Consider the following 25,119-nt stretch of genomic DNA (forward strand, 5'->3'; position numbering starts at 1 on the left):
GGCGATACTATCTGTTTACCTAGACCATGGGTAGGCAAACTAAGGCCCGGATGCCGGATCCGCCCAATCGCCTTCTAAATCTGGCCCGCGGACGGTCCAGGAATCAGCGTGTTTTTTACATGAGTATAATGTGTCCTTTTATTTAAAATGCATCTCTGGGTTATTTGTGGGGCATAGGAATTCATTCATTTCCCCCCTAAATATAGTCTGGCCCCCCACAAGGTCTGGTGGACAGTGGATCAGCCCCCTGCTGAAGAAGTTTGCTGACTCCTGGCCTAGACTCACATTTGTAAACACATTTGCTTCTTATATCATTAGCGAACCACACAGATGAGGCAGTGGAAAAATGTGTTCTTAAAAGAAAGGGACAACATAACTGGCACTTTCATGCTAGTGGCAATGCTCTTTCACAGTATTAAGCCGATATTCCCAAAGCTGTCAAGAACCATTTTAACATTTATAAACCTCCCCCTTCTTCCCTCCTCACACCAAGCATTGCCTGCCATCACTGAAACAACCTGAGAGTTTCAGTCTCTTCTTTTGAAATGGTCAAAAGCAGTCTCTTTTTCAAGTTGCATTGCAACAGAAGAGATATGTATTCACACAAGAAATGGCATTCATGATGTGCTTTAGTGATATAGTTCAGTTGTATGGCATAACATTTGTGATACCTGGCAGATGGCCTTTTGGCAGTCAGAAGATTGCTCTTGATAGGATACAGGAATGGCTGGAGTGGTGACTGGGGACCCCGTGGCCCCTCAAAGCTTGTTGACCTACAGTGTCCATGAACCCAGACCATTTGTCAAGCTGGTGGAGGTTGATGGAAGTTGAAGTCCAACAACATTGGGAGCGCCACATGTTTCCCATCCCAGGCTACAGAGTGGCTCAATGTAACTATTGGGAAATTAAGGGATCTCAATCCATCCTATTATTCCACCATAATCATTGGTCTGAGGTGACCTGACAGCTCCTGGAGAAAATGGCAAAAAGCCACAGGTGCTCTGTAGGGGAGGAGGAGAAAAATGATTTATTTGCAGCTGTTCCTCTAGGAGGGAGGGAATATAAGTTTTGGCAGGCAAGTTGATGTGGGGAGCAGCCAAATAGAGATTATATAGAGAAGGGAACACATCACATTTCACTTCTTATGGACTTACCAACGAGCTGAGATGTTTGCTGTCCTGGGATTCCTTGTATTAGGCTGCAATCTCCATACAGTCCACACAGTAGGCAAAGGTAATACTGATGCCAAGAGATGCTTCTAGGTTCTCGAGCTGTGTCTTTAGAGGGCTATTGCAGAGGACTGCCAGAGTGATGCAGCCCCCTCAAACAGCAAATCTGGGGTTTGTCATGAGGAGGCAGCAAATTGTTAGTTATTTATTATGATTGGATTTTATGATGGGGAGAGGTGTTGATGGGGTTTTCTGCTACAGGTGACAAAAGAGGTTTGGAGACTGTGTCCCTTGACTTAGAGGGGAGCATCATTTGCTGCTCTGCCTCCACATCACAGTAACTTGGGCTGGTTCTGTGTAAGGTGTCACCATGTCCTAATTTACTGTCTTAGAGAAGAAGAATCACTAGATAGCAGGGCCTTGAAGTCGGCCATCAACAGTTAGCCCTGGGACAGGTACTCATGCCAATCTTCCATACTATGGTGAGGTGTACTGTATTTCCATTTTAAATCCTAGTAATAATTTTCTAAATTTTAAGTTGCATGCCAATATGTAAACATGTGCAAACTTTGTCTATCTCTGTCCTTTTTGCTCTATGTTTTGGTGATACCTAAACTGGCTACCCGGGACGCGGGTGGTGCTGTGGGTTAAACCACAGAGCCTAGGACTTGCCAATCAGAAGGTCGGTGGTCCGAATCCCGGCGACAGGGTGAGCTCCCGTTGCTCGGTCCCTGCTCCTGCCAACCTAGCAGTTTGAAAGCACGTCAAAGTGCAAGTAGATAAATAGGTACTGCTCCAGCGGGAAGGTAAACGGCATTTCCGTGCGCTGCTCTGGTTCGCCAGAAGCAGCTTAGTCATGCTGGCCACATGACCTGGAAGCTGTACGCTGGCTCCCTCAGCCAATAAAGCGAGATGAGCGCCACAACCCCAGAGTCCGCCATGACTGGACCTAATGGTCAGAGGTCCCTTTACCTTTTTAAACTGGCTACCCTAGCTCTGTATGCACTCTTGAGCTTCTCTCCTTGCTAACTGTCTCCTAACAGGACTGTGGCAGGAAGGGGCAAAATTATTCATATGGGCTGAGCTTTCTAGATTTAATCCATGGAAAGAAATGGGGTGGTTGATGGGAATTTCGCTGTTTCGGATTGTATTTGCCTCTCCAGTAAAGCTTCTCCCATACAATCCCAGACTATTTTTCCCTTTTATACTGAGATAACGATTGGGTCACCCCAGGTCAGTGGGCCCTCAGCTAGTGTGCCTGACCTGGCTGACCTCTGGCACACTGCCAGGAAACATATCTCAAGTGATATGTTGCAGTTCAGGTGATGTGAGGCTTAACAGGTCTGGCCCAATTATAAATGAATATGATAAAACCTGATGCTTGCTGTTGGGGAGACCAGATACAGTGCCAGCCCAAAGTTCAAATGGTACCTACCCACTAGGAACACTTTTTAAAATGTTGCACCATTCAGACACCATTCAGCTAATCATTAGGACTTGTACAGCTTCTGTTTTATTCTGCCATGATTTTGATCAATCCCATTTGCTGGATTTTCATAACTGTAGTAATGCTGCTGAACTGTCAGAAACTGGCTTGGTGAATTGTACATTTAGAATCGTTTTTAGGAAATTGTTTCACTAGTCAAAATTTATATCAAATGTTGTTGCTCCTATCATTAGCTGTGCTGAGGGTTCCTGGTGGCCAAGAAGTGAAAAAAATAAGAAAACCAATAAGAGGAATCCAATTGAATAAATATGCACATTTTAACTAGAAGCCAATATAGTTGGGATTTCTAACACACATTTTATTTATAATACAGTTTTTCTTTTTAACATGTTTTCAGGTGTTTTTCCTTAAAAAATGTAAATGTTTTCATTGCCAATTCCATTCATTTCAATGCATCAATTGATTGCAATACTCCCCTGATATCCAGATGAAGTTTTACGTAAATAGGGGTGTCCTTAATCTCAAGGCAGGAGGAACCCCACACTTGCAGCAGAGATGAATGTGGAGAACCTTTTTCCATACTCAAGTGAACAGGGCTACATCCTGCTACTTTTACTTGCCATGATTCTTAGATTAGCTTATACTGACAGCCTCTCAATTTCTTACTTTTCCTTTAAGGTCCTCCATCTTGCAGCTTCCCTTTCATTTTTGATGGTAGATCCTACTCATCATGCACGAAGGATGGGGCTATTGATGAACAGTTGTGGTGTGGCACAACTCCTAACTATGACAAGGATGGCCAATGGAAGCGCTGTTCTCTCCAAGGTGGGTAGTCCATAATACTGCTAGAATTATTTTTTTTTTCCTGAACAGTGACTCAAACTTTATATGATACCTTAATAGTGATGGGCGAACCTTGTTCATTTCAGTTTCTCATTTTTCTCAGCCATTAAGTTCAGTTCTATACATTTCCACATCAGTTTGCAAATTTTCTCTCTCATGCAAGATTTGCCAGCATTTTAGTAGAAATTTCTCCCAATTTTGACTTTTATTTTTGTCTGAGAATTCCCCAATACACACACTTCTCAAAGCATTTCCCATGAATATTTTGTATTTATGGAATTTCACAAATATATGGATATGTAAGGTCTCTGATGCCTGGCCTACCTCCCACCTTCTTGGTAAGCAGCAGTGACATGTGGCAATGGGAAGTCAAGTGAGCAGTGCCACTTTTTTCCATGCCACTGGCACTACTGTTCTTCACATTGTGCCTTGTTCCTTCCACATTTTCAGAGTACGGTGGCAACTCTGGAGGCAAGCCCTGCATTTTCCCCTTCATCTACAAGAATCGGACATTCTACACCTGCACTGATGAGGAGAAAGGTGTATTCTGGTGTGCCACCACGAGAAACTATGACAAGGACCTTGAATGGAGCTTCTGTGCTGACATCAGTAAGAAAACTGAGGGACCATGACTGCGATTAGTATTGGTACTCCAGAGGGAAATGGGAGATAAAGACTTCTGGGTCATCAGTTACAATATTAAGGGAGACCTGGGGAAAGAAAATGTTTTTTCGTGATTAAGAGAAGACTCAGAGGGCAAGGTCAACGTCAGGCAGGGCCAGGTCCAGGTTTCTGGGGGCCCTGGGGCACAAGGTATCAGTGAGCCCCTTGGCTTTTCTCTCTTTCCTCCTCAAACCACACCCATCCCTCTTGACACCACCTATCTACTATGGTAAAATAAATGCCTACTGAATTATACATTTAAGCTTTAGTTATCACTGACTGCATTTTTTGCCTTCCATTACCATTCAACTCCCAACTTGCAATGTTGTTGTTTTGCCTACAGTACTTCAAACCCATTGTTGTTATGATTCAAATGTCTTACCTGGTCTTCAGTATAAGGTCCCAGGGCAAGTTACAACAATATAAAATACGAGCTTATAATCAGTTAGAACCAGTGCTTTTTTTTTCTTTCCTTAAAAAAAAATGTTTAGGGCTACTCTCATTTTCCTACTCATATTGAAATACTGCCCCTCAATGAGGCCAAACTTAGATTCGCAAAATGTTTAGGGGTATGCGTCCCCCTGTGTCCCCCCAGAAAAAAGCTCTGGTTAGAACAATATACAATCAGAAGAATAGGTGAGTTCTAAAAAATGTGTGTGTGTGTGACGACTTGCCAAATTGTAGTTTGGGAGAAAAAGAATCCCTTATAGTGCCATGCATTCTGGGAAAAGGAAGCAGATATGTGCAGAACAGTCTATGGCAGGGTTGGTTGACCTATGATTCTGTTGTTGTTGTTGGACTCCAACTCCCATCAGTCCCAGAGACCATGACTTAATGGTCAAGGAAAGATGGGAGTTGTAGTCCAGCAACATCTAGAGGGCCATCAGTTTCCCACCCCTGCTTTATGCTCTTGAGAATAGGCTGAGTTGAGTGTTTTACCCAGGAATCCAAGTTGAACACACTATCCACTGGAGTACACTTGTATTTATGCTTCTTGTACCAACATTTCCCTAAAGGGTAGGGGGAACACTGTCTTTGTCTCCCCTCCTCAGGACTAGATGCCAATCCCAAGGGCCCGTGTGTCTTTCCTTTCACCTATAACAATACATCCTACTCGGCATGCACAACAGATGGGATTTCTAACAAAAAGCCCTGGTGCTCCCTTACCAACAACTATGACATTGACTTGAAGTGGACTTACTGTGAGCCCTCAGGTAAGAGAAATGACTACTAACCATGATGGCTACTCTCTTCCTCTATGGGTGGAGGCGGTACTGCTTCTGAATCCCACTTGCTGGAAGCCATAGGAGGGGAAAGTGCTGTTGGACTTGGGTCTGGGTTGTGGGTTTCCCACGGGCATCTGGTTGGCCACTGGGAAAACAGGATGCTGAACCAGATGGGCCGTTGGTGTGATCCAGCAGGCTTTCCTTACATTCTTTGGAAAGCTGTAAGCTTGGTAGGGAAGAGGCAGGATCCCACCAGGAACACTTTTCTGTGATCCAGCTAGAGGTGATGACAACAGTTAGGTCAGTTTCACCACAGGACTGCTCCAATTATATAGAAAGGGGAGATTTCCAAAAGGGGTGGGCCGGATCAGAGTTTCTGAACCTCGCCACTCAAGCCTACCTCTTAGTTCCCTCAACCTCTTTCTGCAAGCTTCCGCCAGCTGAGGACAATTACAGCATCAAAGTGCAGTGGAGGAGAGAAACACTCAGGGAGAGAAGTTATGGGGAGGGCTGTGTGCTCTAAACTGTGCATCCTTTCTGTCAGTCATCCCCCCCCCCCCACCTCTCCTTTCTATGTGATTGTGGGAGTCTGGTGTTGAAGCACTACTTCATACCTAATTTGGCCCTAGGAAGACTTGGCCTAGGCTAGGAATTTTTGCATGACACTGTTTTTATGGTTGAAGACATTGCTTTTGATGCTCCAGGGGCACTCTAGGAGAAAGAAAATGGCACCTGGAGAATGCCAAAAATATGGAGGGGAGGAATCTCAGCATGAAAAATGGTTCTTTTAACATTCCATCTTCGTTTCACCCCATTTTCTTGAGGAGCTAATTAAGAAGGTAGAACCCCATTTAGCTGTGTTGTAGTTTATACTGGTGTTTTTTATTTATCTTAACTGACCTATATTTTAAAAAAATTCTTAACACTGTTGTCATTGTGAATTTGAGATATATTCATGAAAATTCATCAGCATTTTGACCAAATTTATCTTTTGAAGCAATTTTTTTAGTAAATAGCATATTTTTTTGAAAGCAATTCCACATAATTTAATGCATGCTTGGATGCAATTTTCACTAATATATTCAGTTTGATATACACATTGGTTGGAGGACTGTATTACAAAATTCAGGGAAGTGCGAATTTTGAAAGAGAGATTTGTTTCGGTTCTTGTATTGTTTTGAGAAGTGCAGATTACTTATTAAAATGCAAGCAAAACTAAATTTCTCTTCCACCCCTTGGTCCAATTCAGCACAACACAGTTTCACATGTTCCTACTCTAGGTGGTCTACAAATCCTCACATTTGCCTTCTTTTTATTTTAAAATCCAGGGCCAGCTCCAGCTTCAGAAAACCCATTATGTGTCTTCCCCTTCATCTACAAGGGCAAGTCCTACAGCACATGCACTAGTGAAGGCATGAGTGATGGGAAACTGTGGTGTGCAAACAGCAGTAATTATGACGTTGATAAGAAATGGGTGTACTGTACTGTCACAGGTAGGAGGAAAGCAGCATATATGTTTGTGTTGGGTTTGGTGGAAGGGACCCAAATGGGTATGAAAGGTACACTGGTCTCCTTTTGGAGGAAGGGTAGGGCATATATTCAATAATAATAATAATAATAATATAACTGAGTGAGAAGAGACTCAGAAGAGTACATCACTTCTTCTGCACACAACTACACAAAAAGTTATTTTTACGCATGTGTGAACTGACAATCAGCATTCAAGCACTGGGGCATATAGCCAGACAACACAGGTATTGAAACTGGCAAAGGGGTTGACTTGCACAGTGGCTTCTCTATGCCCTCGTATGCATTAATTACAAGGTGAAGCTTTACCATCACCCTGCAGAGCCACCAAGGAAGCAAATGGGCAGAAAGGTTCTAATCTGTGCCACACACCCTGCAGCTGACTCAAATGCCCTCGTAGTTCCCACATCCAAGTCAGGAACAGTATCATGACGGCTATCAAATTCTGACCTGTACATGACTTTGTTTGTAGCTTGCCTTTCACCTTGACAACCCTTTCCCTTTGACAATGCCCACAACTCAATGCCCCAATCTATAGGAAGGTTTCTAACAGCGCATCAAATCATAGTTTGATTCCGTGGCAGAAAATTCATGATGCGCACAGTGCAATCCATGCTGGGATACGGGACTACAAGCATCCATAATGATATTCTCTTTTGGTCTTGTGAACTTTGCCTCCCCATTCCTGCTCAGATGCAGCTGCTGAGCCCAAGGACCTTTGTGCCTTTCCTTTCATGTACAACGGCAAGCTCTATGAGTCCTGCACAACACATGGGATGTCCCAGAAGAAGCCCTGGTGCTCTCTCACAGCAGACTATAATGCAGACCTGCAATGGACATACTGCCAGCCTTCAGGTACGAAGGATGGGAGGGGCAGGAAGAAGTTTAGTGGCGAGAGATGGAATGCCAGGTAGATTACACAACACAGAGCAAAATGGAGGCAGCTTCCTGTGAATGCTTGTAAGAAGGCAGCACATCCCACAGAATCCTTTTTCCAAAAGTGCAAGCCAAACTGGATGTTTATGGCAGAGTCCCCCAGTGTTCAAACATAGAACTACTTCAATCCTGTAGAAAGGGCATGCCCAATTTCAACAAGAAAAGTGGTGGATAGGTGAGAAATACTGAATTCTCCCAATTTCTGCCATTCACTTCCTTTTTCACATATGAGATGTGAGAGGTGGGGCTCTAATATGGCCATAATATGTGGTCATGAATGTATGGAAATCCAAACAGGCCAATTAGATTGATTTTTATTGCCCTGTCCAAGCATTCCCAGCAATACAAATACTGTCACAGGCAGTTCATATGCCTGGGGTAACCAGTGTGTTGTGCTCACCAAAGTTAATTCGTTTTCCACCCACCCTGCCACACCCCTGAATACCAGGCCACTGTTTAAACAGGATCTTGTTGGGCTTTTGGCCTGATCCAACAGGGCTCCTCTTTATTTTCCTTATGTGAAAAGGGCTGCTTTTATATATCTTGGAGAGAGGGTTGGAAAGTTGAGGTTGATGGTTTCTCTAGCACAAGGATATCTCTGATTAACTCCAATCCCTCCCTGACATACTGTATATTTCTTTTGCATGGTAAAAAAACAGGCCCTGACGAGGTTGCGGAAAGTCCACCTTGCATCTTCCCATTCATCTTTAAGAGACAGTTTTACTACAGCTGCACCACAGATGGGCGGAGAGATAAGAAGCCATGGTGTGCCACCACAGGCGACTATGATACAGACAAGAAGCTGAAGTTATGTCCGGAAGAGCCAGGTAAGAGAAGCTAAAGGCAGGAGGAAGAAACAAGCCAAGCAGGGGCCATATCTATTTATTCTATTTTGTAGATTCATAAGTCACATTAAAAACAACAACATGTGCGTAGGGATCCTACAGGTAGATCAGGTTGTGCTGCTGGCCATATCCCTGAGGTTGTGCCTTTTCTGGACCACCCTCTTGTCAGGGATGGAGAATCCCATTCAGACAGAGTTCCTTGTTACTTTCTGGGCAATCTTCCAGTGGTGAATGAAACCAGAAGCAAAAGTGGGTGGAGCAATGAATGTAAATTTTCTCTATTGTAAGATAGGCTAGTTTTTGCACATGTTCACGTACCCTTCTCTATCCTCCATCCAGCCAAGTGAGAGGCATTATCAGGGTTGAAGTACATATTCCAGCATGGTAAAAATACTCAAGGGGTGTGGCTTGGGTGAAAGAGGGTGTGACCTGGGGAAAGTTTCAAGGGTCAGACAGAGAGGTTTGGATGACCACATCTGGTCCACGGTCTTGCTTATGTATAGCTGCCCCATACAATTGTGTGGAGCACCTACCTGGGAACAACAACTACAACTCTTTCTAGACATCCATGTGGGTGTTGAGGGGGAAGAACGAGCAGGAGGTATGATATTGGGGGCATGGCCTCACTTTTCATTATACCTGTAGGAGACTACATCATGTGGAGAAAACATAAAGAGGTTTTTAGTATACTAAAAAAACCCCTGAACTGCATTGATCTGATTCAAAAGTGAGTGACCCCAGTGTTAAAAGACAGCCATATATGTGTGTCTAGTTGTTCCCCCAGCATGTCATATTTATTCAGAGGCCTCAACTTCTGACTCGTAGGGATTGTCTATCTAGTAAAGCAGTGTTACTAACAAAAAAAAAAAAAAAAAAAAAAGGAACAGGAGAATTACTCACTTCAGTTAGCAATAAGGGAACAAAATAGTTTTGGGGGCCCAAATATGCCGCCAAATTCAGCTTCTCGGGTGTTTTGTATGGGCATATGGATTGGCTGATATCATTTCCTCTCTCTCTGGCATCTATTATGATATGGATTGCCCACATATCCCTCCATCCACCTTATTTCTAATTTTAAAACCTAGGTCCAGATCTGAAGGTAGAGAGTCCATCTTGCACCTTCCCTTTCATCTACAAGGGCAACTCCTACAGCACATGTACTACAGAGGGCATGAGTGATGGGAAACACTGGTGCGCCACCACCAGCAACTATGACATGGATGAGAAATGGATGTACTGCAATGTCACAGGTAGGAAGAGGACAACAAAAGTGTTTGGGTTGGTTTAGGAGAAGGCTGTTCCTCTTTGTTGCTTCTCAAGCAACATTCCACGTTTTCCTGGATGCTGCTTGTAGCTCTGGGTGTCTGTGGATGTTATATCTTCTCTATCTATAATCTGACACAAGCTATTTTCTTGGGTGCTCCGCGAATGTTTAAACTCACTTCTTTTTGTATTAACATCCAGGGCCAGATTCAAAGGCAGAGAGTCCAACGTGTGTTTTCCCCTTCATTTACAAGGGCCTATCCTACAGCACATGCACTTCAGAAGGCATGAGTGATGGGAATCTTTGGTGTGCCACCACAAGCAACTATGATGTGGATAAGAAATGGGTGTACTGCAATGTCACAGGTAGGAAGAGAACAGCAAAAAGTGTTTGTGTTGGTTTAGGAGAAGGGTATTCTCCTGCAGATGGGTGGAGTGATGGGAGACTCTGGTGTGCCACCACAAGTATCTATGAAGCTGAAAGGAAATGCCCTAGAGCAACTTTTTTCTCTGCTCATGGATATAAGAGCCTTAGATCATCATGGATGACCATCAAACAAATCATTGTCCTGTTCCTTGCTTAGAACAGAAGCGGGTACATCTCAGATTGTATGTATTCCACTCTGGAGTGAAAACACGTATGTTGTGTGCTGACAGAAGATCTCCCCTATAAGTAACCTAAGATGATAACTACTTCTGCTTTGAGAGGTCCATAAATCCTTGCCCCGAGTGCTATTTTTCTAGAAAAAGAGGTGCTGGAACTTACCCGGAAGCCCCCCTTGTTTTCTTATAATGGAAATGGCACCCTCCTGAGAGGTGCTGTAACTGAGTTCCATTGTGTTCCAGCTGAAAAAGCCCTGCTTGCACCCATCTTTTTCCTTTCAAATTCAGGGCCAGACTCAAATGGAGAGGGTCCCTCCTGTGTATTTCCATTCATTTATAATGGCAAGTCCTACAGCGCATGTACCGCTGATGGCATGAGTGATGGGAAATGCTGGTGTGCTACCACCAGCAGCTATGATTTAGATAAGAAGTGGATGTACTGTAATGACACAGGTAAGAGGAGAAGGACATATGTGAACTGCAAATGATACTTTATGACAGTTCCTTCCATTTGCATTGAAATGAATGGAGTGGGGTAATGTAAATACAACATAATCTGTGTCATTCATTATATAATTTATGTAAATTACACAATTTTGCCACAGTAAACAATAACATAATGTAGTTTTTGGTGGAAGATGAACTGAAGCAGAATGGAAACAGTGCTGCATGCAATGAATACGGGGCAGGTTGAAAATAATACCTTCTTGCGTCCCTAGTGGTACTTAAGAAGCAACATTCCACATTTTCCTGGATGCTGCTTGTAGCTCTTGGTGTCCGTGGATGTTATATCTTCTCTATCTGTAATCTGACACGAAATATTTTCTTGGGTGCTTCACAAATGTTTAAACCCACTTCTTTTTATGTTAACATCCAGGGCCAGATCCAGAGGTAGAGAGTCCAACGTGTGTCTTCCCTTTCATCTACAAGGGCCAATCCTACAGCACATGCACTTCAGAAGGCATGAGTGATGGGAAACTCTGGTGTGGCACCACAAGCAACTATGATGTGGATAAGAAATGGGTGTACTGCAATGTCACAGGTAGGAAGAGAACAGCAAAAGGCATTTGTGTTGGTTTAGGACAGGCATGGCCAAACTTGGCCCTCCAGCTGTTTTGAGACTACAACTCCCACCATCCCTCACTAACAGCACCAGTGGTCAGGGTTGATGGGAACTGTAGTCCCAAAACAGCTGGAGGGCCAAGTTTGGCCATGCCTGGTCTAGGAGAAGGGTGTTTCTCTATGTCTGATCATGCAAAAGCAAGGAACTGCGGAGGTTTAAGGAAGAGAGCACTCTGGAGACAAAGAAGGACAGACGTCATAGAGGTGTATAAAATTAGACTAATACCAATGGATGTCCTGTAATGTCACAGGATGAGAACAACACAAATAGGAAGCTTCTACATATATTGAGTAAGACCATTTGAAATACTAGCTTAGTATTTTCTACATCACTTGGCAGCAGCTCTTCAGGGTTTCAGGCAGGCAACCTTACTTGCAGTTGCTAGAGGTTCAGTCCGGAGCCATCTGCATGCAAAGCAGTTGGCCTACCACTGAGCTATGAGCCTTTTTCCTTTCTGGAGTAGCCAGGTTCTGCTATCACTGGCTATTGGGTGGGCTAGCCCTGGCTGTGTCACATAGTTTTGGCAATCATTTGCGTTCTTTTTGGTGATATAGTTAGGCATTTATCATGTGACATTTATGTGACGTTGTAGTTTGATTAGTGCAATGTGTTGCTTTCTTTTCTTTTTTGCAATTTTATACAATGTTTTGCTTTATTGTTCATTACATGCATTATAACATTTCCATTCACTTGGAGCTTCCAGATTTGGATGGAAAAGGGACATTATAAATTTATGTCTTGCGAAATGCAAGGTGGTTCTTTTAAATGAGATCCAGAAGTAATACAAAACACAAGTGAGTGAGAAGATTAAAGATTTTATTCTAAACAGCAAGCAATATATACAGTGGTACCTTGGTTTACGAACTTAATCCATTCCGGAAGTCTGTTCTTAAACCAAAGCATTCTTAAACCAAGGCATGCTTTCCCTACTGAGGCCTCCCACTGCCCTTCCACCATTCGGCTTCTGTTCGGCTTCTGAGGCAAAGTTCACTAACCGGAACACCTACTTCCAGTTTTGCAGAGTTCGTATCCTGAATTGTTGTTAACAGGGCTGTTCGGAGACCGAGGTACCACTGTACATACCAAGCAAGCACCTCAATGAGACACTTGGAAGCCCTCAAGAAGTGGCAAAGTGACTCCCCCAGGTAGCCTTAGTCTGCACAGCGCTGTGGCCATCAGTCCATGCATGAGCTTCTTAGACTCTGCTCAACACCATCTGATTAATAGATAGCTAGCCCGTTAGCCTGTGTGGCTTGCTCGACTGGCTACATGCAGATTATTCATCAGCCACCTCTCCCAATGCCTCATGTTCTCCAAACAATGTCTAACACCAAAGAAGGTGAAGGTACCCAACACTATCACTTCCTTCCACAGATTAGGGCATTAAAGGCTGTTGTGTGGCAAGGCCCCCAGACTAGCCCCTTGTTAAAATAAATTCACATGGACACAGAATATTTAGTTTAAGGTTACTGGCAAAATTTTAGGCCACAACTTTATTGTATTACAGAAATGTGAGCGGTATTGGCATAGACTATATCGGACTCCTGCCTGCTTTGCAGGTAGTCAATAAGGGTAAACCACCCCAATAGGAAGCCACATCGGGGGAACCCGCCTATAGCTTTCCTCGGTGTTCCCAGAGGCCTGGCATGGCCCTAGCCCCTCAAGCGGACTTCGGACAGGAACCAGGCCCTGGTTTCCTTTAATGGAATACCCTTGGTCAATGGAGAGGCAGGTGATGGCTGACCTCCCCCCCCACAATTCAATGAGCCAATGCCTAACTGCCAAACCTTACAAAGTTGTGACGATTGCTAAAACCAACTGGCTCATGCCAATTTGCCAAATGGAAAAATTTCTACCTGGCCCCTGGCCCCTGTCCCAAGACAGGCGACCAACCAACATCCAAAGCAAGGCCAGAGAACACAATTTACAGGGCGGGTATGCGGGTGTTTGGCAGTGAGAACCAGGTGCATAGCGACGTTGCGCTGCCACTTTTAAACTCCTCACAATCCCCCTGCTCAAAAATGATTGGCCAATAGGTCTGGAGTGATTGTGATGCCACACTGGCATGAAAGCATTACTCCGCCCATGCCAGGGTGGGGGGAGGAACCGGGCTGGGGGCCTGCCCACAACCAAGATGATCCCACTTCTCAGCCATCAAAGAGCTAACAAGAGATAAGAAGAGGAAGGAACGGAGGCAGGAAAGGCAACCATGTTAGATCACTAACTCCTCGATACAATTTATTTTCTGGATAGATTGCCCATACAATGTGAGAACTGCATAATAAACTGCTTCTCCTCCATGTCTACCCAAGTCTTCTTCAACTTCCTATCATCCCTCACCATTGGCTAAGCTGATTGGTAAAATGAGATAGAATTAGCAAGGCTTGGAGAACAAGCAAATACAATAATAAAGGTATGTGCGAAAGTGTTCCATTCTTTAAGAACATTTCTTCCTTTTATTTGTTCAAAAACCAGGGCCTGATGAGAGTGTGGAAAGCTCGCCTTGTGTCTTCCCATTCATCTACAAGGGCAAGTTTTACCTCAGCTGCACTGCAGATGGGCGGAGTGATGGGAATCTCTGGTGTGCCACCACAAGCAACTATGAAGCTGACAAGAAATGGAAGTTCTGCCAGGACTCAGGTAAGCTCAGAGAAAACAGAGGAAGTGGAGGTTAATCATTCCCATTGGTACCAGATGGTCAAACTGGTGTGGGCCAAGATACTTCCTCAGTTCCTCAGGAGTTCTGAACCCATAGGTTTCCTCTTGTTTAGTGAAATGCTAGGATTTCATTAAAGTTACAGTGTTTTAAAGGAAGCAATAGCATGACAGCACACAAGCTGTTCAGTGGACGATAGTCTCACTAGATAGGCTACATCTAACTTCAGAATATAATCTTTATCCTTGCTAGCTAGAAGAGTACCAGCTTTTCAGTCCCAATCCTACCTGCTCTACCCTCCTTTAATTTTTTTTAACCCAATGTATTTTGTCAGTGAGCCGATTCATTTTTATTTTCTTTCTATCTACAAATAATCCAGAGGTTACTGAATGGAGATAACACTTTATGTTTCTTACAGGAACTGGGCAGTTGTCTGGGTTAGGGCATATCTGAATCCCACCCTATAATGAGAGGAGCGTAAAGAGCTTTGGGAATGCAGCACAGCACATCTGAGGATAATATGGTGGTGGGCAAGGATTTATTTATAACATTTCTTACCTTCCCCTTCACCATAAGGTCGTGGGGCAGGTTGCAACAATACAATCATGCAATGATAAAAACACATAAAGCAAGTTTATACAAGAATAATAACAAGAAAAGCAGCACAATATAGGTTAATTCGGGAGGAGTTGCCATAAGAGGTAAGGGTCAGGACCTTCATAGTGGTAACACACTGGGGTAACACACTCACTATGGAATGTTTTTAATAGGGAGTTTCACTTCACACCTATTTTAATGTTATTTCAGCCCCATCTGATTTCATTTTTTTTTAAAAAAAACCCTCTCAGTGTTTTCCCAGCCCCCTCCTATGATAGGGCCTAGAGGTACTTTTTTCTCTGCTCATGGATGTAAGAGCCTCAGCTCATCATGGATGACCATCAAACAAATCATTGTCCTGTTCCTTGCTTAGAACAGAGGCGAGTACATCTCAGATTGTATGTATTCCATTCTGGAGTGAAAACGTGTATGTTGTGTGCTGACAGAAAATCTTCCCTATAAGTAACCTAAGATGATAACTACTTCTGCTTTGAGAGGTCCACAAATCCTTGCCCCGAGTGCTATTTTTCTAGAAAAAGAGGTGCTGGAACTCACCCAGAAGCCCCCCTTGTTTTCTTATACAGTGGTACCTCGGGTTAAGTACTTAATTTGTTCCAGAGGTCCGTTCTTAACCTGAAACTGTTCTTAACCTGAAGCACCACTTTAGCTAATGGGGCCTCCTGCTGCCGCCGTGCCGCCAGAGCACAATTTCTGTTCTCATCCTGAAGCAAAGTTCTTAACCCGAGGTACTATTTCTGGGTTAGCGGAGTCTGTAACCTGAAGCGTATGTAACCTGAGGCGTATGTAACCCGAGGTACCACTGTAATGGCAATGGTACCCACCTGAGAGGTGCTGGAACTGAGTTCCAGTGAGTTCCACCTGAAAAAGCCCTGCTTACACCCATCTTCTTTTTACTTTCAAATTCAGGGCCAGACTCAAATGGAGAGGGTCCTTCTTGTGTATTTCCATTCATTTACAATGGCAAGTCCTACAGTGCATGTACTACTGACGGCATGAGCAATGGGAAATGCTGGTGTGCTACCACCAGCAACTATGATTTAGATAAGAAGTGGATGTACTGTAATGACACAGGTAAGAGGAGAAGGACATATATAGTTTGTGTTCATTTAGGACAGGGGTGGGGAATTCTTCCATTCAAAGGGCAGCTGACCCTTCTATTTCACACTTGATAATTTCTCCATGGATTTTTGAACATTGAGAGAAATTATAGGAGTGGGGGGAGGCATTCAGAACATATTGTACAGACATTGTTGCAGTTATATTGGTTGTCTATTTCTTTTGGGAATTTGTTTTTTTAAATTGTGGCATTGATCTTTAAAGCCCCTAAATAATTTGAACCAGATTATTTGAAGGACTACCTGTGCTCATAGGAACCTTCCCAGTTCTTAAGATAAGCCTCAAGGAGCTTGCTCAAAGGCTCGCTGTCAAGGCCCATTAGGCTGGTAGGCACTAGAAACAGGGGCTTAATCATTGATGACCCCGTAATTTCTTTTAACTGTTCTGAAGGAGATACTTATGGCCCCATCTTTGTTAACTTTCTTTAAACCTTTTCATTTCTATCTGAATTACACTAACGCCCTTAAACAGCTATTGAACTGTTCTGTTTTGTAATTTGTTTTGTAATTTGTAACTGTATTGTATGGATTTTAAAAATAACTCATATGTGGTACTCTTGAGATAAATTGTTATGTTTGTATGTCACCACAATGGGCTCCAGGTCTTCCACCCTGATCCCACTGCATTCCTCTAATGAGTTCCTGTCACCAGGTGCTAAAGCAGTAACGGGAGTAAGGGAAGGAGATAAATATTTGGGCAGCACCTATGGATGTCAGAGAATTTCAGTAAATGTGGAAATGGGAGTGGAAATCACCAATGTTCTTTTATTCATCCTGTGAAAAAAATCCAGTGAATAAAATCAGTATTTGCTATTGTTTCTGTTTTGAGACTGCAAATGATACTTTATGATAGTTCCCTCCATTTGCATTGAAATGAATGGAGTGGGATAACGTAATGACAACATAATCAGCATCATTAATTATAAAAACTTACGTAAATTACACAATTTTGCCACATTGAACAATAGCATAATGTAGTTTTTGGTGGAAGATGAACTGAAGCAGAATGGAAACAGTGCTGCATGCAGTGAATACAGGGCAGGTTGGAAAATAATACCTTCTTACATCCCTAGTGGTACATCAGAAGCAACATTTCATTTTTTCCTGGATACTGCTTGCAGCTCTTAGTGTCTGTGGATGTTGTATCTTCTCTATCTGTAATCTGACATGAGATATTTTCTTGGGTGCTCCACAAATGTTTGAACCCGCTTCTTTTTATGTTAACATCCAGGGCCAGATCCAGAGGTAGAGAGTCCAACTTGTGTCTTCCCTTTCATCTACAAGGGCCAATCCTACAGCACATGCACTTCAGAAGGCATGAGTGATGGGAAACTCTGGTGTGCCACCACCAGCAACCATGATGTGGATAAGAAATGGGTGTACTGCAATGTCACAGGTAGGAAGAGAACAGCAGAAAGTATTTGTGTTGGTTTAGGAGAAGGGTGTTCCTCTTTGTCAGATCAAGAAAAAGCAAGCAGCACTGGAGGATTAAAGAGGAGAGTACTCTGCAGACAAAGAAGGACAGACATCATAGAAGTGTATATAATTAGCCTAAAAGCACAACATTCTTCTCCCCCACCCTGCACTTCCTTCTTGAAACAGGACCAGATATAAGCAAGGAAGCTCCCAAATGTGCCTTTCCATTCATTTTTGAGGGCAAGTTGTATATGAATTGCACTGCAAGTGGGCGGAATGATGGGAAGTTGTGGTGTTCCACCACCAGCAACTATGATGTCGACAAGAAATGGAAGTTCTGCAAGGAGGACTCAGGTAAGGGCCTGAGGAAGTCTAAAGCTAGGAAAAGAAAATAGAGACCAGCTTCCAGCAGGCAGATTCAGAGGGGCACAGAATGAATGCAGATTAGTGATTTCCATTTCACATGTTCACGTATCCTTTTCTATCCTTTAGATAGTCAACTGAGAGGCATTATCAGAGTTCAAGTACACATTCTAGCTTGGTAAAAATACTCAAGGAGTATGGCTTGGGTGAAAGAAGGTGTGACCTGGGGAAAGTTTCAAGGATCAGACAGGGAGGTTTGAAGAACCACATCTGGTCCACAGTCTTGTTTATGTATAGCTGCCCCATACAATTTGTGTGGAGCAGCTACTTGGGAACAACAACTACAATTCTTTCTAGACATACATATTCAACATGTGGGTGTTGAGGGGGAAGAACGAGCAAGAGGTATGATATTGGGGGCATGGCCTCACTTTACATTATACCTGTAGGAAACTACATCATGTGGAGAAAACATGAAGAGGGCTTTAGTTTACAAAAAATCAAAAACACAAAAACTGAACTGCATTGATCTGATACAAAAAATGAGTGACTCCAATGTTAAAAGACAGCCATATATGTGTGTCTAGTTGTTCCCTCAGCATGTCATATTTATTCAGAGACCTCAACTTCTGACTTGTGGGGATTCTCTATCTACTAAAGCACTTCTAATACTTGCTTAGTTATTTTGCATATTTCTCGTATGGCTCTTGTCCAGAATAGTTGGATTTTGGGGCATTCCTACCACACGTGGAGGTATGTGCCTGTGGAGGTGCATCTTCTCCAGCATTGTGGTGAGGTTCCTGGGTGTATTTGTGCTAGTTTCCTTGGTGTTTGGTATCACCTGTCAGTGAGTTTCAGAGTGAGTTTTTTCCTTTTCGTTGATATGGATTAAAAGGGAGGTTTAAACCACATTCTGGTCCACTGAGTGGGGTTAATATCATAATGTATGTCGTCCTCCCATTGTTTTTTGATTACGTCTAGGGGGATTGTGGGATTTTGGAGTAGTATTTTGTATATTGCGGATACTATCCATTTGCCATGTCCCTTTGTTGTTAGGAGGAGGTTTTCGAAGGTCGTCAGGGGCCTAGTTTGCTGACATAATACCCCACACATACATTAAGTAAAATAGAAACATTGCCACCCGACTCTACCCCCACTCACCCTGGCCCCCTCCACCTCTTCCCCCTTTTTCTTCCTAATGTAACACTAATGTCTCAACAAATGAAACTGATCTGTAGAAAATGTAACTTGAAAAAGAGACATTGCACAAGAAGTCTTTAATAAAAAATACGTTAAAAATAAAATATCTCGTAAAGCACTGTTATCTAGCAAAAAATAGTCATGGGAGAATTAAATATAAATAAATATAATTAAATTAAATGAAATTAAATATTAGGGGACCAAAATAGTTTTTGGGGCCCTAATATGCAGGAAAATTTAGCTTCTTGCGTGTTGTGAATGGGCATATGGATTGGCTGATATCATATCCTCTCTCTGTGGCATCAGTTATGATATGGATTGCCCACATATCCCTCCATCTACCTTATTTCTAATTTTAAAACCTAGGACCAGATCTGAAGGTAGAGAGTCCATCTTGCACCTTCCCTTTCATCTACAAGGGCAACTCCTACAGCACATGTACTACAGAGGGCATGAGTGATGGGAAACACTGGTGCGCCACCACCAGCAACTATGACACGGATGAGAAATGGATGTACTGCAATGTCACAGGTAGGAAGAGGACAGCAAAAGTGTGTGGGTTGGTTTAGGAGAAGGGTGTTCCTCTTTGTCTGATCATGCAAAAGCACGGAACTGTGGAGGATTATGGAGGAGAGTACTCTGCAGACAAAGGAAGACAGCAGGGCCGTCTTTAGCATATGTGCTGCCGGGGTGCAAAGATCCACCCAGCCCCCAAATTTAGTTTAGGGGGAGTGAACTCAAAATTCACCTGTAACAACAATACAGTGGAAAAAACTGCTTTTGTTTCCTGACTCATCGGGAATATTTGACGCTATGGAGTAACAGAGCGATGGTGGAGGCGGGCGGGGACTTACACTCCATTTCTTTTCACTGCTGCTGATCGCAAGGGACTGGTTGGCGCACCCCAGAATTCGGCGCCTGGGTGCCCCGCACCCCTTGCACCCCCAGGTGAAGTTGGCCCTGGAGGACAGGCATCATAAACGTGTATATAATTAGCTGAAAATTAGCCTCTCCCCACCCTTCCTCCTTGAAACAGGACCAGATATAAGCAAGGAACCTCCCAAATGCATCTTTCCATTCATATTTGATGGCAAGAATTACAGCAGCTGCACAGAAGATGGACGGACTGATGGGAAGCTGTGGTGTGCCACCACTGCCAACTATGATGCAGATAAGAAATCAATGTTTTGCACCATCACAGGTAAGAGACAGGCAGAGGAGAAAAGTGGAGAGACATACCTTTTCTCTGAGGCTCATTCTTTACTGCAATTAAAATGGAAATTCATGCCCCCTTTTCTCTTGGGATGCAATTGCTGATGAATGATCAAAGTCTACAGCTTTCCAAAGGAGAGCATCAACATTTATCTGTTAGCAGATAAGCTCATTAATGATACTTGATTTGCTTATATCACATCTAGATGAGGGACATAATCCCAATGTATCTGGTGACCACACTCATCTTTGATCACATTATTTTCACATTTAGACTATGAGGTTTTCATTGTTTGTGTGTGCTGGAGGTTTAAATGTGTGATAGGGCAATATAAGTGCCAACTCTACCCCATCACCCATTTTCTTCACCAAAGGTGCATGTGCAAAAATCACTTTGTGGTGACCTTACTGCAACAAAATATATCGAGCAAACTGGGCCGCATACATTTATACATGTGGCAAATTTCTCACCACTATATCTTCCGTTTATACAAGAAGAATATTCCTTGTTCTACCTTGTATCCATAATTATGAATGGCCCTCTAAAGTAGAACATCTGCTGCAAATACTCCCCCCTTCTGTGTTAAGGAAGGGTTGGGATTAGTGAGTGCTTCCTCATTTGGCTTGCTCAGTACCTTATTATGACACTGTCATTAAAAAAACCATTTATGTCCATGTAATACTGAAGAGCGACTACTCTGTATAGGGCAGCAAAGCCTGTGAAAGTAAAATACATGCATGAGAAAGAAGAAATTTTGTGGCTGTGAAGAAAGGCAGGGTGGCAGGAATCTAGCTATTTCCTCCTATGGCAGTGTTCTTGGACTTTGGGTCCCAATATGTTGTTAGGAGAGGGACACGGGTGGCGCTGTGGGTTAAAGCCTCAGTGCCTAGGACTTGCCGATCAAGTTCGAATCCCCGCGGCGGGGTGCGCTCCCGTTGCTCGGTCCCAGCGCCTGCCAACCTAGCAGTTCAAAAGCACCCCTGGGTGCAAGTAGATAAATAGGGACCGCTTACTAGCGGGAAGGTAAACGGCGTTTCCGTGTGCTGCGCTGGCTCGCCAGATGCAGCTTGTCACGCTGGCCACATGACCCGGAAGTGTCTGCGGACAGCGCTGGCTCCCGGCCTATAGAGTGAGATGAGCGCACAACCCTAGAGTCTGGCAAAAGTAATTTGCAGTCTGAGATGCAGTTGTGGTCTTACTACAACTCTCTTCCCCACCCCTTCTTTTCTATTCAGAAACAGGCTGTGTCTTCCCTTTTATCTATAAGGGGAAACCTTATGAAAGCTGCACCACCCTGGATAAACATGAAGGAAAAGCTTGGTGTGCCACCACTCCAGACTACCAAACTGGCTTGAAATGGAGATTTTGCAACCGTGAGCAGATTGGGAGGGCAAATAAAAGGCCAAGGGTGGGGTGGGGGTTATTTATGTTTCTATTTGTAGGTCAGACTAAAGACCAGGTCGAAGTGTGGGTGCATGGAGTCTATGAGTTGACACCATACAAAATCTTTACTGCTTACTTGGCCTAGAAGTTAAGGCATTTATCATGCCTTACAATTTCCTGGTGGTTTTGGAGCACAAGATTGTGCCTTAACTTTCATCTGAAACACAAGGGTTTTTTAAATCACTGAATAATGTTATCATAGGTAGAAATTATGGGAAATGGTAGACTAAAAGTGTGAAACTTAAGTAGGGATGACAAAAATATACTAGTGAAAATAAAATAACCAATCTGTTATCTTAAGAGAAAGATACACTTTTCAAAATTGTGTATACAGTTGTACCTTGGAAGCCAAACACCTTGGCACTCATACATTTTGTTTCCCGAATGCAACAAACCTGGAGGTGAGTGTTCCGGTTTGCGAACGTTCTTTGGAAGCCAAATGTCCGGCATGGCTTCAGAATCAATGGCTTGATTTTCAATGGCATGCCTTGGTTTCCAAACAAGGTAGAACTGTACAGTGGTATCTCGGGTTACATACACTTCAGGTTACATACGCTTCAGGTTACAGACTCCGCTAACCCAGAAATAGTTTTCAGGTTAAGAACTTTGCTTCAGGATGAGAACAGAAATTGTGCTCCGGCGGTGCGGCAGCAGCAGGAGGCCCCATTAGCTAAAGTGGTGCTTCAGGTTAAGAACAGTTTCAGGTTAAGTACGGACCTCCGGAATGAATTAAGTACTTAACCCGAGGTACCACTATATTAGGAGAAATTTGCACTTAAACAGTGAGAGTAACCAAAATTGATAGACTTGCCCATCCCTCAGGTTAACCTCTTCAATCCACTTTTTCTTTCTTTCTTTCCATTCAGAATTGGACTGTGTCTTCCCCTTCATCTTTCGTGGCAAGTCATACGACAGCTGCACCAAAGCAGGACGCTCAGATAAAAGGAGCTGGTGTTCCCTCACTAGCAATGCTGACACTGACAACAGATGGATTCTGTGCTGATTCAAGGAGAGGAAGTTCAGGTGGGGATGGATCACAGTGGAACTGAGGGATGCTTCCAGACAAGCAGAGATGAAGAAATTGGTAGTAAAGTCTAGTAGCAGACATGTCATGTGGGGTTGCTGGTTCATGTGTTTTGTCTCATATGCAGGACAAGGCAAAGAGATTTTATCTTAACCCACATGCTGAGACTCTTCCTATATATTTAGCTCTCTTTTCAGTTTGTGTCCAAAGGAGCTGACTAACCAACTACCTGGTCTTGCTGAGATGTTTGTAGTTTCAGTTTGGATGTTCCTGACTCTGAACGATGAGGAGGTCAACAAAAGAGAAGACCAACAAATGAACCAAGTCCAGCTGTCTTTTTCCTACTTTGATGAGTTTTGTAGCTGGGAATAAAAAATCTCTCAGACTTCCAATCTGTATGCCTTCTCCTTCTACCCCCCCCCCTTTGATCTTTCTGAAAATCTTCCTGTCCAAGGTGTTTCTTAGCAGCTGTGGTGTGCAACAACTCTAGTGCAGAAGAAAGCAGGCTTGAAGCTTGCATATTCTACTAAAAGCTAGTGATCCACCAACTGGAGTCAGATGCAAAAGTCATACACTTACTTAGAATTAAAGAGCATGGTGCTTCTGAGCTACTGCTCAGAACTGAGCTGGGCTCAGTCTTTTCACTCAAAATCTGCTTTCCCAGCATTCTTCATTTCAACAGTCGAAGGAGCAAGGTGAGGAGCCATTTCATTGTCCCTATTGTTAAAACAACTCTGAGAGCCACATATCCTTGCTGATCTACTGCATATCAACCAGACACCTGTCATTAGATCTGCTCATCCTGACCCACCCATCATTGCTGCCTTGCACTTACCCTGTATAAAGCAGAGACAAAGGATTGAGTATTGAGTTCTCACATGCATGCTCCTTACTTAAGGACCACCACAATCAGTTATGGACTTTAGATTCATAATTCTGATAAAGGAGTTGGCATGGGAATCTATTGTTGTTTGGTATTAAACAATTGCTGGCTTAGAGATGAACTGCTTCTGAATACTGGACTGGAAATAGTTGGCTAGAATATCCTTTTCAATGTGGCACCTATTACATGTGCATTTGCTCAGTGCAAAGGAACAGCTGACACTCTCCTTTGTTCTCAGCAGTGATTGCTAGGAAGGAACAGAAGTAGCTTTCTAAGTTGATGATGTGAAGCACACTTAAGATAGAAACACTTGAGGAATTCAGCTTATTTGAATTCCTATGCAAAATTACCTTTTCTCCAAGTATTGGGAAGCTTTAGGAGCAATGCTACCAAGTTTTCCATTCGGTGGGAGACCACTGGGATTGTGAATTCAGCTGCTTCTTCGGAAGAGAGGTTGAAAGATATTCAGGGGTACAAGAACTGGGGAGATAGCGTGGAAAAAAGTTACCATCACCAGCCTGGCATCAGTTCTGGGTGAAATGTAACCTTGTATCTCCACCAACAATGAATTTCCTAAGGAGCTATTTAACACACCTTCTGTGACCTCATAAATGATTGGAGTCAGCCAATCAGGAATCAGTGGGTATAAGCACAGTGTGACATGTTATGATGTCATAATCCAACATCCAGTGTATAGGCATAACTGTAGACAGAGTAGGAAAGGCAGTTCCCTTTAACAATTTAATCTGTTTGTCTTGATTGGAACACATATGTAGCCAGTCTCAGGGGTGTAGTGTGGGGGATGCCAGAGAGGCCATGGTCCCTGGCACACAATTTTTGAGGGGGCATGAACCAGGTGCCCCCCATGTAGGCACCCCCAGTGCAGAACAGCTCAGTGCTTCTTACTGCCTGCCAAGGGCCGCATTAACTGGCTGGGCTCCCCCTGCACGGGAGGGCAGGCAGCTCATCACAGCCCCACTTTGCTCTAGTGGGGGTGAGGTTGCTCTGGCAGCCTTGGCGTTGTGGGCTCGGCTGGCACACTCTGCCTGGCAGGTGCGCGTGCCCCAACTGCTAGCAATCAATGCTATGCCACTGGCCAGTCTATATGAAGGTAGTAGAAGTCACCCACTATTACAACATTTCAAATGCTTCCTTGATTTCATTCTTTAAAATAATAGCACCTGGTTTTCAGCAGCTTACTGCCTCTGATAGTGGAGGCAGAACATTGCCATCATGCCTAGTAGCTACTGAGAGTTAGACAAATTCATGAAGGATAAGGCTATCTTATAAATCCATTCAAGTTGCTGGCCATCACTACATCTCATGCGAGTGAATCAAATTATTTGATTATATGCTATGTGAATGAATACTTCATTTTTTTGTGTCCTGACTCTTCCAACATTCAGCTTCAGCACATGTTCCTGTGTTCTGATATTATAGAAAGATACACACTTTCTCACCTTTCTCTACTACTTCTGAGCAGACACGCTTAGGGTTTTTCTGACATGGAACCATTTCTTCACAACTTGCATAACCGGACTCT

General features: G+C 43.4%; 1 protein-coding gene across 1 annotated transcript; it reads left to right on the top strand.

The window, feature by feature from the left end:
- Window positions 1–6,762: 6,762 nt before the first annotated feature.
- On the top strand, window positions 6,763–23,085 carry LOC308461961 (uncharacterized protein; the record flags this gene model as incomplete). The annotated part of the gene is made up of 15 exons (XM_080979131.1): window positions 6,763–6,841; window positions 7,569–7,730; window positions 8,471–8,638; window positions 9,742–9,906; window positions 10,121–10,285; window positions 10,811–10,975; window positions 11,400–11,564; window positions 14,121–14,285; window positions 15,826–15,990; window positions 17,266–17,430; window positions 17,637–17,804; window positions 19,380–19,544; window positions 20,050–20,214; window positions 21,462–21,599; window positions 22,536–23,085. The coding sequence occupies 15 exons, from the start codon at window positions 6,763–6,765 to the stop codon at window positions 22,670–22,672; spliced, it is 2,337 nt and encodes a 778-aa protein (XP_080835257.1). The 3' UTR covers window positions 22,673–23,085.
- Between the last annotated feature and the right edge of the window lie 2,034 nt (window positions 23,086–25,119).

This window comes from Podarcis pityusensis, assembly GCF_964106645.2.
Source record: "Podarcis pityusensis genome assembly, chromosome: 13".
In the NCBI taxonomy this organism is placed as follows: Eukaryota; Metazoa; Chordata; class Lepidosauria; order Squamata; family Lacertidae; genus Podarcis; species Podarcis pityusensis.